Below are 14,213 nucleotides of genomic sequence, written 5' to 3'. Positions count from 1 at the left end.
CTGGTAGAAAGTCCAAACTTGCATTAGACAACATTCATCTTCTTATTAGCAGAAGCATTTAAAAATAAAGCATAGATGGTTACTGTGCCTGCACTCAGTAGGAACCAGCTGGCTAAAGGAAGATGAGGAGAAATTGGCAAATTAAAAACAGAATACAAACATAAAGTTCAGATGAGAAGGAAAAAACTGAGAGAGTTGATCAAAATGCGATGCATGGATGGTTAAAATGTGAACATATGATAAAAGGCTCTTAAAGGGAATTCATGATATTTGACTAAATGTGAAGATATAACAGTGGTCATTGAAATGTGTTATAGAATGTTTTAATGCTATAGTATCACGGCAAAGTGGATACATTTAAAATTATGAAACTATTATAATATTCACGTAGAAGAACTCAATGAGAAAATGACCAGAAAGAGTTTCCAGAAATGACTAAGTGGTGGCCATTTAGGATTACCCAGTGTTAACAGGAATGTGCAAATGAGAAAAGCAGATATTGTAGATGATGGAGGGGAAAAAAGTGTTAAAGTAGCCTTCTACATTGAAATAGGTACCCTGCTGACTGCACTGTCATGCATGCTGAGATGTATAAAATAATGCATGCAAGTAGAAATGAAAGTAGTATGGAACAAGGACAATCTGACTATTCTAGTAGTCGTTAGTTCAACAAGGCTACTAGTAATAACTCCCAAGTATATTTAAGTATGCAGTGATAATGCAGTACAAATACAGAAAGATGAAAATGTGAGACTGTTACAGATGCTGAGAATCATTCTGGCAATCATCAGTGAGTTAAAGTGATAATGCAGTACAAATACAGAAAGATGAAAACGTGAGACTGTTACAGATGCTGAGAATCATTCTGGCAATCATCAGTGAGTTAAGAAATAGTGATAATGCAGTACAAATACAGAAAGATGAAAACGTGAGACTGTTACCGATGCTGAGAATCATTCTGGCATTCGTCAGTGAGTTAAGAAATAGTGATAATGCAGTACAAGTACAGAAAGATGAAAACGCAAGACTGTTACAGATGCTGAGAATCATTCTGGCAATCGTCAGCGAGTTAAGAAATAGTGATAATGCAGTACAAATACAGAAAGATGAAAACGCGAGACTGTTACAGATGCTGAGAATCATTCTGGCAATTGTCAGCGAGTTAAGAAATAGTGAGCTCACATACCTGAAGCCTTGATGTAAGAAAGGTGTTTAGTCTCATTATGGCACTAAAAGGTTACCTGTCAGTACATCTGGAGTAACTGATCACTTGCCAGTTTAGTGGCATGACTAATTACCACCTGAAACTTCTATCTTTCCTGATCTTCCAAACTACAGATAGCGCCACATGAGGGGATGACAGAAAGTGATATTAGGAAGGTGTTTATTTTCTTATCCTTCATTTACAAACAAATCACTTGTATTGTAATAGTAAACTGTTAAAATAAAAATCTCTAATTTTGTTTTTGTCTGTGGATTTGATATTACATTGCAATAAATTAAATTTTCTCCTCTTGATTAATCGGCCATTTTGTGAATCCTCCTGTGTGCATAACCTTATCTTTTGTGCTTCATATACATGACCATATGTTTAGAGTTTCCCTTGCATATATTACAGCTTTAACTCCTTTCTTGGTATTTTTTCGCACCCAACTACTCTTTCACTTCAGCCTTGCCATTTACCTTCTTTGAAACTGAAAGTTTCCTCTCTTTATTCTCATGGATTAGAAAAAAAAAAAAAAAAAAAAAAAAACTAAAATATTAACTGGAATTAAAGATGGGAGACAGAGGGTGACAGCAAAAGATGCAGTCACTGGTGAGACAGGAGCAGAGACCATGCTGAAATGTGACTCGACTATGGAGAGGTGTTGACTAAGTCTTCCAAGTTTGCCATTTGGTTAATGTACAGACATTGTCATGAAATCAGTGCACAGAATAATACAGAAACATTCTCAGTCCAGACTTCTGATACAAACAGTACCATTGTTTCTTTTTGGTTATTTAATTAACAATAATTGTTGCCTATGATGAGAAATCTTGCTAATTTTCTTTCAGTGATAATGGCATATTACATGTGTAGGAAACCTCATATGAAATAATTGTGGTTTTAACTTACATGTGCTATGGAAATGAAACACGCCTGGCTGCTCAGTTTTCTTGAAAGTATTTTTAACTGTTTTGCAGTTGAGAGCCCTGAAAAAGAGGAAATGAAAATACAATCAAAAACTCACATTTATTATAACATTCAGAAATGGCAGTGCTTAAGGTTTGGCCAAGGTGGCGAACAGTTAAAATCACTGTTTTAGCTATGCTTCATTTCAGCATCTCTGATGGGATTTGTACTGAAAAACTGAAAGGGAACATTTAAAAATTTGATGGATATATAGTTAAACAACTGCTGAAAGATTTTCTACAAAAAATTTGAAACTTTTTTAATTGCTTTTTCCTGTCAAGAAAACTAGAAAAAAAACTAGCTGTCTCAAGTGTCTCAGAATGAGTTGCTCTAAGCCCAGTGTATAGGACACTACAATGAAGAAAGACGTACAATCTATACTCGGTAACATCAATGAGCTATCCATGAAGATAAACTAGAAAGCAAAATTGGACTATCTCAAAGAGGAATATAAAAAACAAGTAGAAGTGCTGAGTGAAGCTCTTAAACAACAAACATCACAGATCTCGAGTATAGAAGAGGCAATGTCTGATTTTGGTGGAAGAATGGTTGAAATGACAAATACTGAAGTTCTCTTGAAACAAAACAACTTATTCCATGAAAAATAGAAGACTTAGAGAACAGATCCAGAAGAAACATCAGGATTTATGGAAGGTCTGAAAAGGAGACAGTATGATTCAATTTCTTAATACCTGGCTGCCTAAGACTTTGAACCTGCCTGCAGCTTTGTCTTTTGGTATTGAAAGGGCACAGATCACTTTCCAACACATTAAAAAAAAAAGAAAAAAACCTTCACCAAGGCCAGTGATCATAAGATTTTTCTCAAGTCAAGATAAGGATTTAGTTTTAAAAGCACTGTGGACTAATTATCCCCTTAAAATTAAAGACAATTATAAGATTTGATGATGACTATTCAGCATTAGTTATGTCAAAAAGAAAGGGTGTGTACCACTTGTTAAAAGCTTAAAGAAAAACAATATTAAAGCACAGATCTTGCTTCCAACAAAATAAGACTTTAGATTTTTAACACCTTGGAAGATGCAATGGACTTCATAAAGAAAAATAAAATCAGAGAAAAAAAAAAAAAAAAAAACAAGAAATGAACTGGAATCTATTAACATCTCTGAAGAGAAATGCAACAGGGGATGGATGGTCAGTAAAGGACAAAAATGGTAAAAAAACTGAAGGACAAATGAAAATTAATGAATTTTATGGCTATGAATGTTTAATAATTTTAAAAAGTGCTCTAATAATGAACAGGTGCTAAATACTACTCTTCACAAGGTAATTCATTTATTTTTCTCTTTCCATACTTCAAATGGTTGTAGGTTCTCTCTCTTAATATGATGAAGCGTAATTCTTTTAGCTGCATATGAAATTGAAACCATTTATTTTCATTTAAAGTTTAAATGATTAAATCATTCCTGTCATTAAAAGTTAATCAGTGTGATAAAGCTTAAGTGGCACACTTTTTGAAACCTTAACATGGTTTAGTAATGTACTATTAAATGTAATACTAGAAGCACAAATGACACCAAAGGGGCATGTTAAGCTACATACTGATTTATAAAATGTGGCTGCTTACATATACAAAAGAGAATATGGGAAGATATCAAATATTCAGTGCTTCTTTTAGATCAAGTTAAATTCTGTTCTCATGTAACGGTAATCTTTTTAATGAAAGTTTAAATGTTACATCTCCTAAAGAATGACCATATGCTTCCTCTAAAATAACTCTTATTAAAATCTAAGAATATAAATGCATGTGTTAATAATTGTTATAGAAAGTTTAAGGGGTCATCCCATTTATATCACTAAAAGTAAATCATTAATGAAATGAAGCTTGTGTAGTTTGATATGCTTTTTAAGATCTTAAAATGGTACAGTAGTGTGCTACGAACATGTAATACTTGACATGCAAAAGAACCCAGAAAATATATGCTATGTTATATACTTAAGTACAAAAAATGTCTGTTCACATATATGAAAACAATTATTGGAATGATATCAAATAGAGTAACATTGACACTCTTACAACTTAAACCTGGATCACACATAGCTGTCATTCTTTCAATACAAGACTAAATGCTGTTTCCTTTAAAGAATGACAAATACTTTACCTGAAACAACACATACAAATCTTGAAAGTATATCTGTATATCTAATATTAAAGGCACTGTTGTATTTTTGATAGAGCTTTACTATAGTATGGATATAATAATGGTTATTATTTAGTTAGCTTAGTATATCTTCTGTAATGAAGCAAAAGTTAAAAATGAACACTCACAAATGCTACAAGCATATTAGTGCTTACAGAATCATTAAAATGTTATTACTGTATGTATAGTAGCATTTTAATTCTTAAAATGTATTAGAATGATTCATTGTTTTTTAGTGGTTTGGGAAAGTTTGAGGGGTTAATGAATACTGTAGTAGCGGCTTAAATTTACTCATAAACATCATGATAATTTTTGTGAGAGTTATAACAAATCATTTTGCACCCTTAACATGAGTTCTAGCTTAAAACAAGCTTTTGTGAGGCTTTAGGAGGTTTGGAAATTCTCAAAGATATGAAGATTACTACTACTTGTCTAAAAATGAAAGCTGACTTTTCAACTTGCCCTCTGAACCAGAAGTGACTCATTAGAATGTTAAAACATGAATTACAGGGTGTTTGGCTGCACAGTCTGATAATACATCATAAAACAGTATATATATATTATAGCTAATGTTTGCTGCAGTATGTATTTGTTATTGCTTGTATATGCAATTGTACTCTGCTCATTTATTGTTTTTTGGAGCTTTTCTCCCTGGGCCTCCACTGAAAAAGGACCTGTGTCCAGTTGGAATTTCCCAGTAAATAGATCTATTAGATCAGTTAACATACTGTTTTGAATCATATGCAGAGGTATTAACGAATATATGTTAGATAATAAGTAAAAGACAGCAAACTGCATGTTAATACCACTAACAACTATTCAGTAGTTTTGAATGCTTCCAGTTTAGCAAAAAGACTGTATACTAGCTTACAGAAAGACACTACTGATAAAAAAAAATTAGGAATGTATTTCTTTGTTATTGTTTCTTTTTAATGATAACTAAATTTAAAATCTCAAGATAATTTATTTGGGAAAGTTTGAATCATAAATGGAAGTTTTTTAGATGTTCAAATACTCTCAGATATAACATAAAGAAGATATAGGACTAATTCTAACAGTAGAACTAGATTAAAGATTATCATTTATATAAGGGAAAATATAACTGTTCTATTAAATATCAGTTTATACTAGGATTATAATTAAAATATAGAACTTTGGAATATAGTAATATAAGATATATGCAAACAGAAATAGAGAGAGCAGGATAAGTATATATATGTATATAATTAGAACATTGTTATATCAATAATTTTATACATAATAAATAAAATAGAAAAGTATGAAATCATCTAACTTATAAATGTGAAAATAACGGACTTCCTCCCTATAGTAGATCAGGGTGATAATGAGAGGTTTCAAGGAAAGATGATAGAAATAATCAGGCTGGTTGACTTATAAAGAAATAATCTAAACAGCTTTTTAACTTGTGTTATACATGATAACTCAGTGATAGGCTTTTTAAATGATACACACTAAAATATGAGGCATATTAACATGAAACAGAAGCATTAGCTAGGCAAAGTTGTCTAATTTGGAGGGTAAGAGGTAGTTTGTTTTAGTTTTTCAACAAACTACGAATATTATTCCATGGTAGAATGTTTTAGGGTTATATTATCATGTAATCATTTTTTATGTGTTTCAAAAGTTTTGTTAATAGCTGAAGATTTTATATTTATAAATGATACAAGTTCTGTACATGTGATTTTATATCCATTTTCTTTTTCTTATATCAATGTATGATTTTAAATGTATATCTCATCATTAATGGGTTAAATAATCCAGCAAAGCAGGCGAGTCTGCTCAAACACTTGCAGTTGCATAAAGCTCAAATAGTATTTCTACAAGAAACACATTTACTTAATAAGGATGTAAATAAACTATCATTAAAGAATTATTTGATTTTAGAAGGTTTTGTTTTTTGAGCTAAAACAAGAGGCACTTCATTCTTTGGAATAACTTTATCAGTAATGCCTAAAGTAAAATATACCTCTGTTGATAAAAATGGTATGTTGAGCATTGTATTTGAGTGGAATAGAAAAAAAAATATATATATATATGGATGTATATGTGTGTGTATGGATATGTATACACACACACACACACACACACACACACATTAGTAAACTATTTTTGGATTCCAGGGGCTGGGGCTACAAAAAGTTATTTAGACATTATAACCTATTTACTTGAAAGGTGAAATCATTATAGCTGGTGATTTTAATTGTATTTTATCTGACAGACACCACTGCAGATAGAAAACTGAGAATCACATTTTCATCCAAACACAAATTTTGTAAATCTAATGAACTTAAAGGATGTACATTTATTTATATAGCTATGGAACAAAAATATCAATAACATTTTTGTCACAAACAATCTTCATCACATATTACAGAAGTTTTTTTAGTAGCATCCTGTCCATTATCAGATCACAGTGCTGTAGTATTCAGTATTGTATTAAAAGCCGACTTCATATACCATAGGAGATTACCAGCATACTTTATTAAAATAAAAGGATTTAAGGAGTGGTATGTTAGAGATCAAACATTGCCTAGAAATAAACATGAATGGTGATGTGTTTGACATTGTCCTGTGAGATTCACTAAATGCTTACCTAAATGGAAGAGTTACAAGTTGGTATATTAGTAAAGCAAGAGAATGAGGCAGAAATTAAACACTATAGGCCAAATAGATTAAAGTTAAATCTAAAACCAAATGACACTGTCACTCAGAACATAAAAACTTAAATACAAAATGCATTGAAATTCTAAATCATAAAAACTTAAGCTTCAAGCATATTTAGTAAACCCCTTAAGCTTACATAATCTTGCTATTATGTAAAAGAATACGAATAAACTAAATCATATCAAAGAAATTATAACACATAAAAATAAAGAACATATATTAAAGGTATACATGAGAGCTTTAGAATATTTATGAAAATATAAATAAAAATAACTTGGATAATGATGAAATAGTTTAAACTTTTTAAGGGAAATATAAAAAATACATTAACAAATAAAAAAAAAAGAAAGACCATTCACTTTAATAGAAATAAAGGGTCAAATAAAAAAGTTAAAAATAAGGCACCCGGCTTCGATGGTCTTATACCAGAACAAGGTCTATAGAGGAACAACTATCAAAGTTCTCCCACCATGGAAATATTCCCTTTTATCACCTACTGTAAAACAAGATAAGGATCCTACAAAGTGCTCATCATACAGATCCATTTCACTTTTATATGTTAATTATAAGATGTACATGTCCATTTTAGCCAATAGAATTAATTTACTAATACCTAAAGTAATAAGTAATGATCAAACAGGGTTTAAGTAGACATGTACAGGATAATATAATAATACATACACAGACATGCAAAGAAAAATAAAAAATAACGTTCTTATTAGTAGTCTTGATTTAGATAAGGCCAATTGACTTGAGTCAAAAGCTTTATCTGTTTAAAACAGTGTAACTTTCAGCTGAGCTAATTAAAAGTTCTGCAATAGCTCTTGTACTTATGTTAAAATAGGCTCTTGTCTTATTAATTCCTTTAAATTATAATAAGGTACAAAATAAGGTTGTCCATTATCACCTTTAATTTTTGCATTAGCAATAGAATCCTTTACTAATAATATTCTAATAACATTAATGGAATCAAAATAAAAATGATTTTGGACTAAACTCTGCTGATATTTCAGTAACAGTAGAAAATATAGGAAAATCATTAGAACATACAATTCCATGAGACAGTTTGGAAAAATCTCAAACTTAAAATTGAATCATAACAAAACAAATGCATTAATTAATAAAAAAATAAAAAAACTGATGCAAAAATATTCTTAACTTCAATTGGAGTAGCACTCTAAATATCTTGGTATAACCATAATGTCTAATAGTAAAGAAATGATGCAAGCAAATATTTAACAGATTAACATTTTTAAATTTAATCAAAAATTGGAATATTTTTTTTTTTTACTATGGAAGGATGATTAATCTTAATTAAGATGGTAATTCTCTCTAAAATATTATTTGTCATACAATTTCTAGTACTGTCTTCATAAAAAAAATAATGAAGAAAACAACATTCTACTTGCATTTCTTTGGCATCCCAGTAAACCAAGTGTTTCTTTTAATTGGCACAAAATAGGTTGGTTCATAGGTTAGTACTAAGTTAACTGCCCTTGCGAGCCATTTTAAGCCTAGCCAATTATCCCTTGTGAGACTCAAACCCTGCTCTTTGTGTTTGTAAGGCAAACACTTTAACCATTAGGCCACCCTCCCAACCCAAAATTAGCATCTTCAATCCGTAAAGCTCTTTCCAGTGGTGAGAATCACACCTTGTGGTTGAAGGGCATACACCTTAACCACTGTACCACTTGGCCTTTCAGGGGATAATGTTGGAATAGGATTCCCTGATATTCAGTTGTATGCTGCTTCACTGATTGCAAAAGTTATTGCATTGTGAATAAATTCATCATACAATTCAAAATGGAAACAAATACGTCAAGAAATATCTGTAAATAATACATCTATCACACCTGGTCCTAAACAAATAGTCCTTAATAGTTTTATCTGGCTGTTATGAAATTTTTGTGTTAAAGGAAATATTACTTCTAATCAAATTTCCTATATAAATGTTCATTATTCTTTCTGGACGCTCACATATTCCATTGTATTAAAGACTTAATATTTTCTATATTTCCAATAGCATATACAAATGAATGCTTAGAAACTCACAATTTCCCCAAAATGATAGAATTGAAAAAACAAAGTAACTTAAAATAATTTATAGGCATCAGTTCTTAAATGGTACCAAAATGCTTAATGTTGAAAATTTAAGGCCTGGATACAATCACGATTTTAAGAATTGGTTAATACTACAAATATTTAGAGATTTTGTGAACACAGAGATGAATGAGATATTTAATTTAGATAAGAAATTCCCCAAAATATTGGAATTCTTAATGCGATGAAAAATAAATCATACCTGTCACAATTTTTTACAATTAAGTTAGATTTCATAGATTTATTTAATTCCTATTGGAATTATTTCTCAAAAATTAGTAAAGATGTCACCGAAAAAAAAAAAACAAGAAAATAATATGAAAGTCTACAGATAAAACTATTTCCTCAGTATATTAGAAATTTTCACTTGCAAATTCTTATGCAGAGCTTTTGTTACTCCTAACAAAATTACAATTGTGTATAAATCAAATAGAATTAAATGATGAAAATGTGATTCTGAAATAATACCCGATTGGATGCATATGGTATATGAATGTAAGGTCATCTCCACTTTTTGGAAAGAAATGAATAACTTAATGCAAGCCCTGGGGTCAGATATAATATTTCCAAATTTTTGGTTTTATTTAATGGCCCGATTCCCGAGATAATTCCAAAAGCTCAAGTGCCTTTTCTGTGGTCTATTCTAGCAAAACAAAAAAAAACTAAAAACTGGAAAAGTAAAGTTACCACCTCTACTGTTGAGTTTTAGTATGGCAAAAATTGTTTGCTGTAGGGAATTGCATATTACAAAGATGAGAACTTCTAATATTACACATTTATATAAGTCTTGGCATAAACTTAAAAGATTTGCTTGAAAAATATTAATTGTTAATTTGTGTAATTTTGTATAAATTAGCTGTGGCCATATGTAGATATTTGTTTTATAATTATTTATTCATTATAATGAAAACACAATACAACTTTTTTTTTACAAAAAAAGAAATGGCTGGCACCAAGAACAAGTGCTAAAGTCCATGTCTGATGCAGGTAAAGTTTGCAAAAAATTGCAAATGGTCATCACAGGGCTCAGATGACTGATATTTTTAACATTTTGTGGTTTTCCCATTTAGTGCTTATTATTTTTTAAGATTTGAGAATGTGCAGTTGCTTGTGAAAGTAATTGGCAAGAACTCTAAAGGACAAAATCATTTTGTAGCAGTGTGAACTTCATTGTAGTCTTCAAGTACTGGATCAAATATCCAGCTACCCTACAGCAGATGGCAACTAACATACCCTTCAGAAAGTCTTTTCTTCTCTCTAATTCATCCTGTTACTGCACTCAGTCTTCATTTGAGTTTGTGTATTTTCTTTTTCACCCTTTAATTTGCATACCTTATTTTCATAAAGTAGATACCTCATATCTCCTTTGCCTTCTTTCCCAAGACCTCTCTTTCTTTTCCTGTTTAACATCATTTGTGTATTACTTACCTACTGAACTTTCTCATTGCTCAGCATTTATTTGTTTGTAATCACTAATGTTTCTTAATAGCATGTTTTCAGTAATCTTTTGTCATAATTATCTTTAATTATTCTCTGCACATTGTTATATTTCTTCTGCAAATAATATGGCTATGAAGCACAACTAAAGTGGGGTGAGAGGGAATTGCCTCTGGGTATTTTGGGGTATGATCAACTGATCCAGATCTCTCTCTAATGCAGTGCTGGTTTTTAAAAGTAGGTATTGCATTTGTGTCCAAGTGGTCTGAATTGAAGCAAATGCTTGCTAGATTGTAGCAAGCAGAATACTACATTTTAAAAGTAAATGAATTTTTTTTTTTTTAACTAAAACCTGAGTGATGTTGCACTTCATGCAGTTGGGGTTTAAACTTTAGCAGCTGTTTGCTACATTTATAGCAAGCAGTTTGCTATAGTTTAAAAAGAAGAAATTTGTTTTTTATTTACTAAAACATGAACACATAGGTATAAACTGTAGCAACAGTTTGCTACAGCTGAAAAGAATAACGTTTTTTTTTTGTTAATAAAATATGTTGGAGGGTTGCTGGCAGGGCCCAGAAATGGTATCTGAATGGCTGCAGCAAGAGGGAGGGATATGTGTGTTGTGCATCTGTCCACATGGTTGGTGTGCCAGTAGAAGTCTTGTCTGTTTTTTGAGCTGGGGAGTATAGATCTAACTGCAGTAAGCCAATCATTTACAATGTAGCTATCCACTTATTACAGTGAAGGGTTGGGGCATGGCACATAAATAGGATCTGAATGGCTGAGGCAGGAGGAGGTGCATATGGCCACCTCATTGATGTTCCAGTAGGAGGAATGTTCATTTTTTGCTCTTCAGTTGAAGAGCTGAAGGGTAGGGTGCTGGTTCATAGTACCAGCCGATTGCACTGGTTGAATCAGTTATGCTTCTTGTTGAATTTAATGCACCATGTTTGATTATTTTTTGTGAACTTTTCTACCCAGACATATTGTAAAAGCCATAATACCTAGCTGGAACATCTCAGTCAAAATTGGAAGATTTTTGAGACAATATTCGTTCTGATAATAAATACTGATGGTTATGAAATATAGTGATTACCAGTAATCATTTTCTTTTGGCTGTTCCCATTAGAGGTCACCACAATGGATCATCTGTTTCCATTTCTTCCTGTCCTCTGCATCTTGCTCTCACACCAACCAGCTGCATGTCCTCTCTCACCACATCCATAAACCTTATCTTAGGCCTTCCTCTTTTCCACTTACCTGGCAGCTTCATCCTTAGCATCCTTTTCCTAATATACGCAGCATCCCTCCTCAGCACATGTCCAAACCAATGCAATCTCACCTCTCTGGCTTTGTCTCCAAACCTTCCAACCTGGGCTGACCCTCTAATATACTTATTCCTAATCCTGTCTAGCCTTGTCACATCCAGTGCAAATCTTAACATCTTTAACTCTTCCACATCCAGCTCTGACTCCTGCCTTTTTGTCAATGCCACTGTCTCCAACCCATATAACATAGCTGGTCTCACTACCCTCTTGTAGACCTTCCCTTTCACTCTTACTGGTACTCATCTGTCACAAATCACTCCTGACACACTTCTCCACCCACTCCACCCTGCATGTACTCTCTTCTTCACCTCTCTTCCACACTCGCCATTACTCTGAACTGTTGATCCCAAGTATTTAAACTCATCCACCTTCACCAACTCTACTCCTTGCATCCTCACCATTCCTCTGTCCTCCCTCTCATTCACACACGCACATTCTGTCTTAGTCCTGCTGACCTTCATTCCTCTCCTCTCTAGAGCATATCTCCACCTCTCCAGGGTCTCCTCAACCTGTTCCCTACTCTCACTACATATCACAGTGTCATCTGCAAACATCATAGTCCACGGGGACTGCTGTCTGATCTCATCTGTTAAACTGTCCATCACCACTGCAAATAAGATAGGGCTCAGAGCTGATCATTAATGTAATCCCACCTCCACCTTAAACGCATCTGTCACTCCCACTGCAGATCTCACTTCTGCCACACTACCCTTGTACATATCCTGCACCACCACTCTTTTACATACTTCTCTGCTACTCCCGACTTCCTCATACAGTCCACAACTCCTCTTTAGGCACCCTGTCATATGCTTTCTCTAAGTCCACAAAGAGAGAATGCAACTCCTTCTGACCTTCTCTGTACTTCATCATCAACACTCTGAGCAAACATCGCATCTGTAGTGCTCTTTCCTGGCATGAAAACCATACTGCTGATCACTAATCATCACCTCCCTTCTTCATCTAGCTTCTACTACTCTTTTACATAACTTCATGCTGTGACTGATCAGTTTTATCCCTCTGTAGTTACTACAGCTCTGCACATCACCCTTATTCTTAAAAATTGCTACCAAAACAATTTCTCTCCACTTCTCAGGCATCCTCTCACATTCCAAGATTTCATTAAATAATCTGGCTAAAAACTGCACTGCCATCTCTCCTAAACAGATCCATGCTTCCACAGGTATGTCATCTGGACCAACAGCCTTTCCATTCTTCATCCTCTTCATTGCTATCCTTACTTCCTCCTTGCTAATCTGTTGCACTTCCCAATTCACTATCCCCACATCATCCACCTTCCCTCTCTCTCATTCTCTTCATTCATCAGACCCTCAAAGTACTCTTTCCATCTGTTCAACACACACTCCTCACTTGAGTACATTTCCCTCATTATCCTTTATCACCTTTGCATGCTGCACATCTTTCCTAGCTTGGTCCCTCCATGTAGCCAGTTGGTACAGGTTCTTTTCTTCATCCTTAGTGTCCATCCTTTCATACAACTGTCCATATGCCTTATCCTTTGCCACCTATCTTTTTGCTATGCGCCTCATCTCCTTATACTCCTGTGTACTTTCTTCATCTCTCTGACAATCCCACTTCTTCTTTGCCAACCTCTTTCTCTGTATACCCTCCTGTACTTCCTCATTCCACCACCAGGCCTCCTTGTCCTCCTTCCTCTGTCCAGATGTCGCACCAAGCACCTTTCTAGCGGTCTCCCTTACTAGCTCTGCTGTAGTTACCCAGCTGTTTGGTAACTCTTCTCTGCCACCCAGTGCCTATCTTAACTCTGCCCTGAACTCCACCTCACAATTACCCTTTTTCAATTTCAACCATTTGATTCTTGGTGCTGCCCTCACACTCCTCCTTTTCTTGATCACCAATGTCATTCTACAGACCACCATTCTATGCTGCCTAACTACACTTTCCCCTGTCACCACTTTACAGTCTCCAGTCTCTTTCAAACTGACCCTCCTGCATAGGATATAATCCATCTGTGTGCATCTTCCTCCACTCTTGTATGTCAGCCTATGCTCCTCCCTCTTGTTAAAATACATATTCACCATAGCCATGTCCATCCTTTTTTCAAAATACACTACCATCTGACCACCTGCATTCCTTTCATAGTGATTACCACTAATAAATAAATTAAATATTTCATGATCTTTAAAAAAATGGTATTTTCAAGCAAACTATAGAAAACAGTATTTGGTTTGTTATGATAGCCATTTTAGGCACTCAGGAAACTTTTGACTTTGAGGACCCCCGATCATAGATGAGTGTGTGTGTGTGGGCCCAACAGAAACTGCAGCTGCTTGAGGAAAAAGGGTCGAGAAA

At 33.6% G+C, this 14,213-nt stretch overlaps 1 protein-coding gene across 1 annotated transcript in view; it reads right to left on the bottom strand.

Moving 5' to 3' along the window:
* LOC122790841 (lipocalin-like) overlaps window positions 1-14,213 on the bottom strand; it is a 173,550-nt gene that overhangs the window by 67,997 nt on the left and 91,340 nt on the right. The window contains exon 3 of the mRNA XM_044058479.1: window positions 2,117-2,193. Coding sequence (XP_043914414.1) covers window positions 2,117-2,193 — 77 coding nt within the window. The remainder of the gene's footprint in view (window positions 1-2,116; window positions 2,194-14,213) is intronic.

This window comes from Protopterus annectens, chromosome 16.part0 (genome assembly GCF_019279795.1).
Source record: "Protopterus annectens isolate FY-2018-M chromosome 16.part0, PAN1.0, whole genome shotgun sequence".
Lineage (NCBI taxonomy): Eukaryota > Metazoa > Chordata > Ceratodontiformes > Protopteridae > Protopterus > Protopterus annectens.
This window is presented reverse-complemented; position numbering and strand designations above follow the sequence as displayed.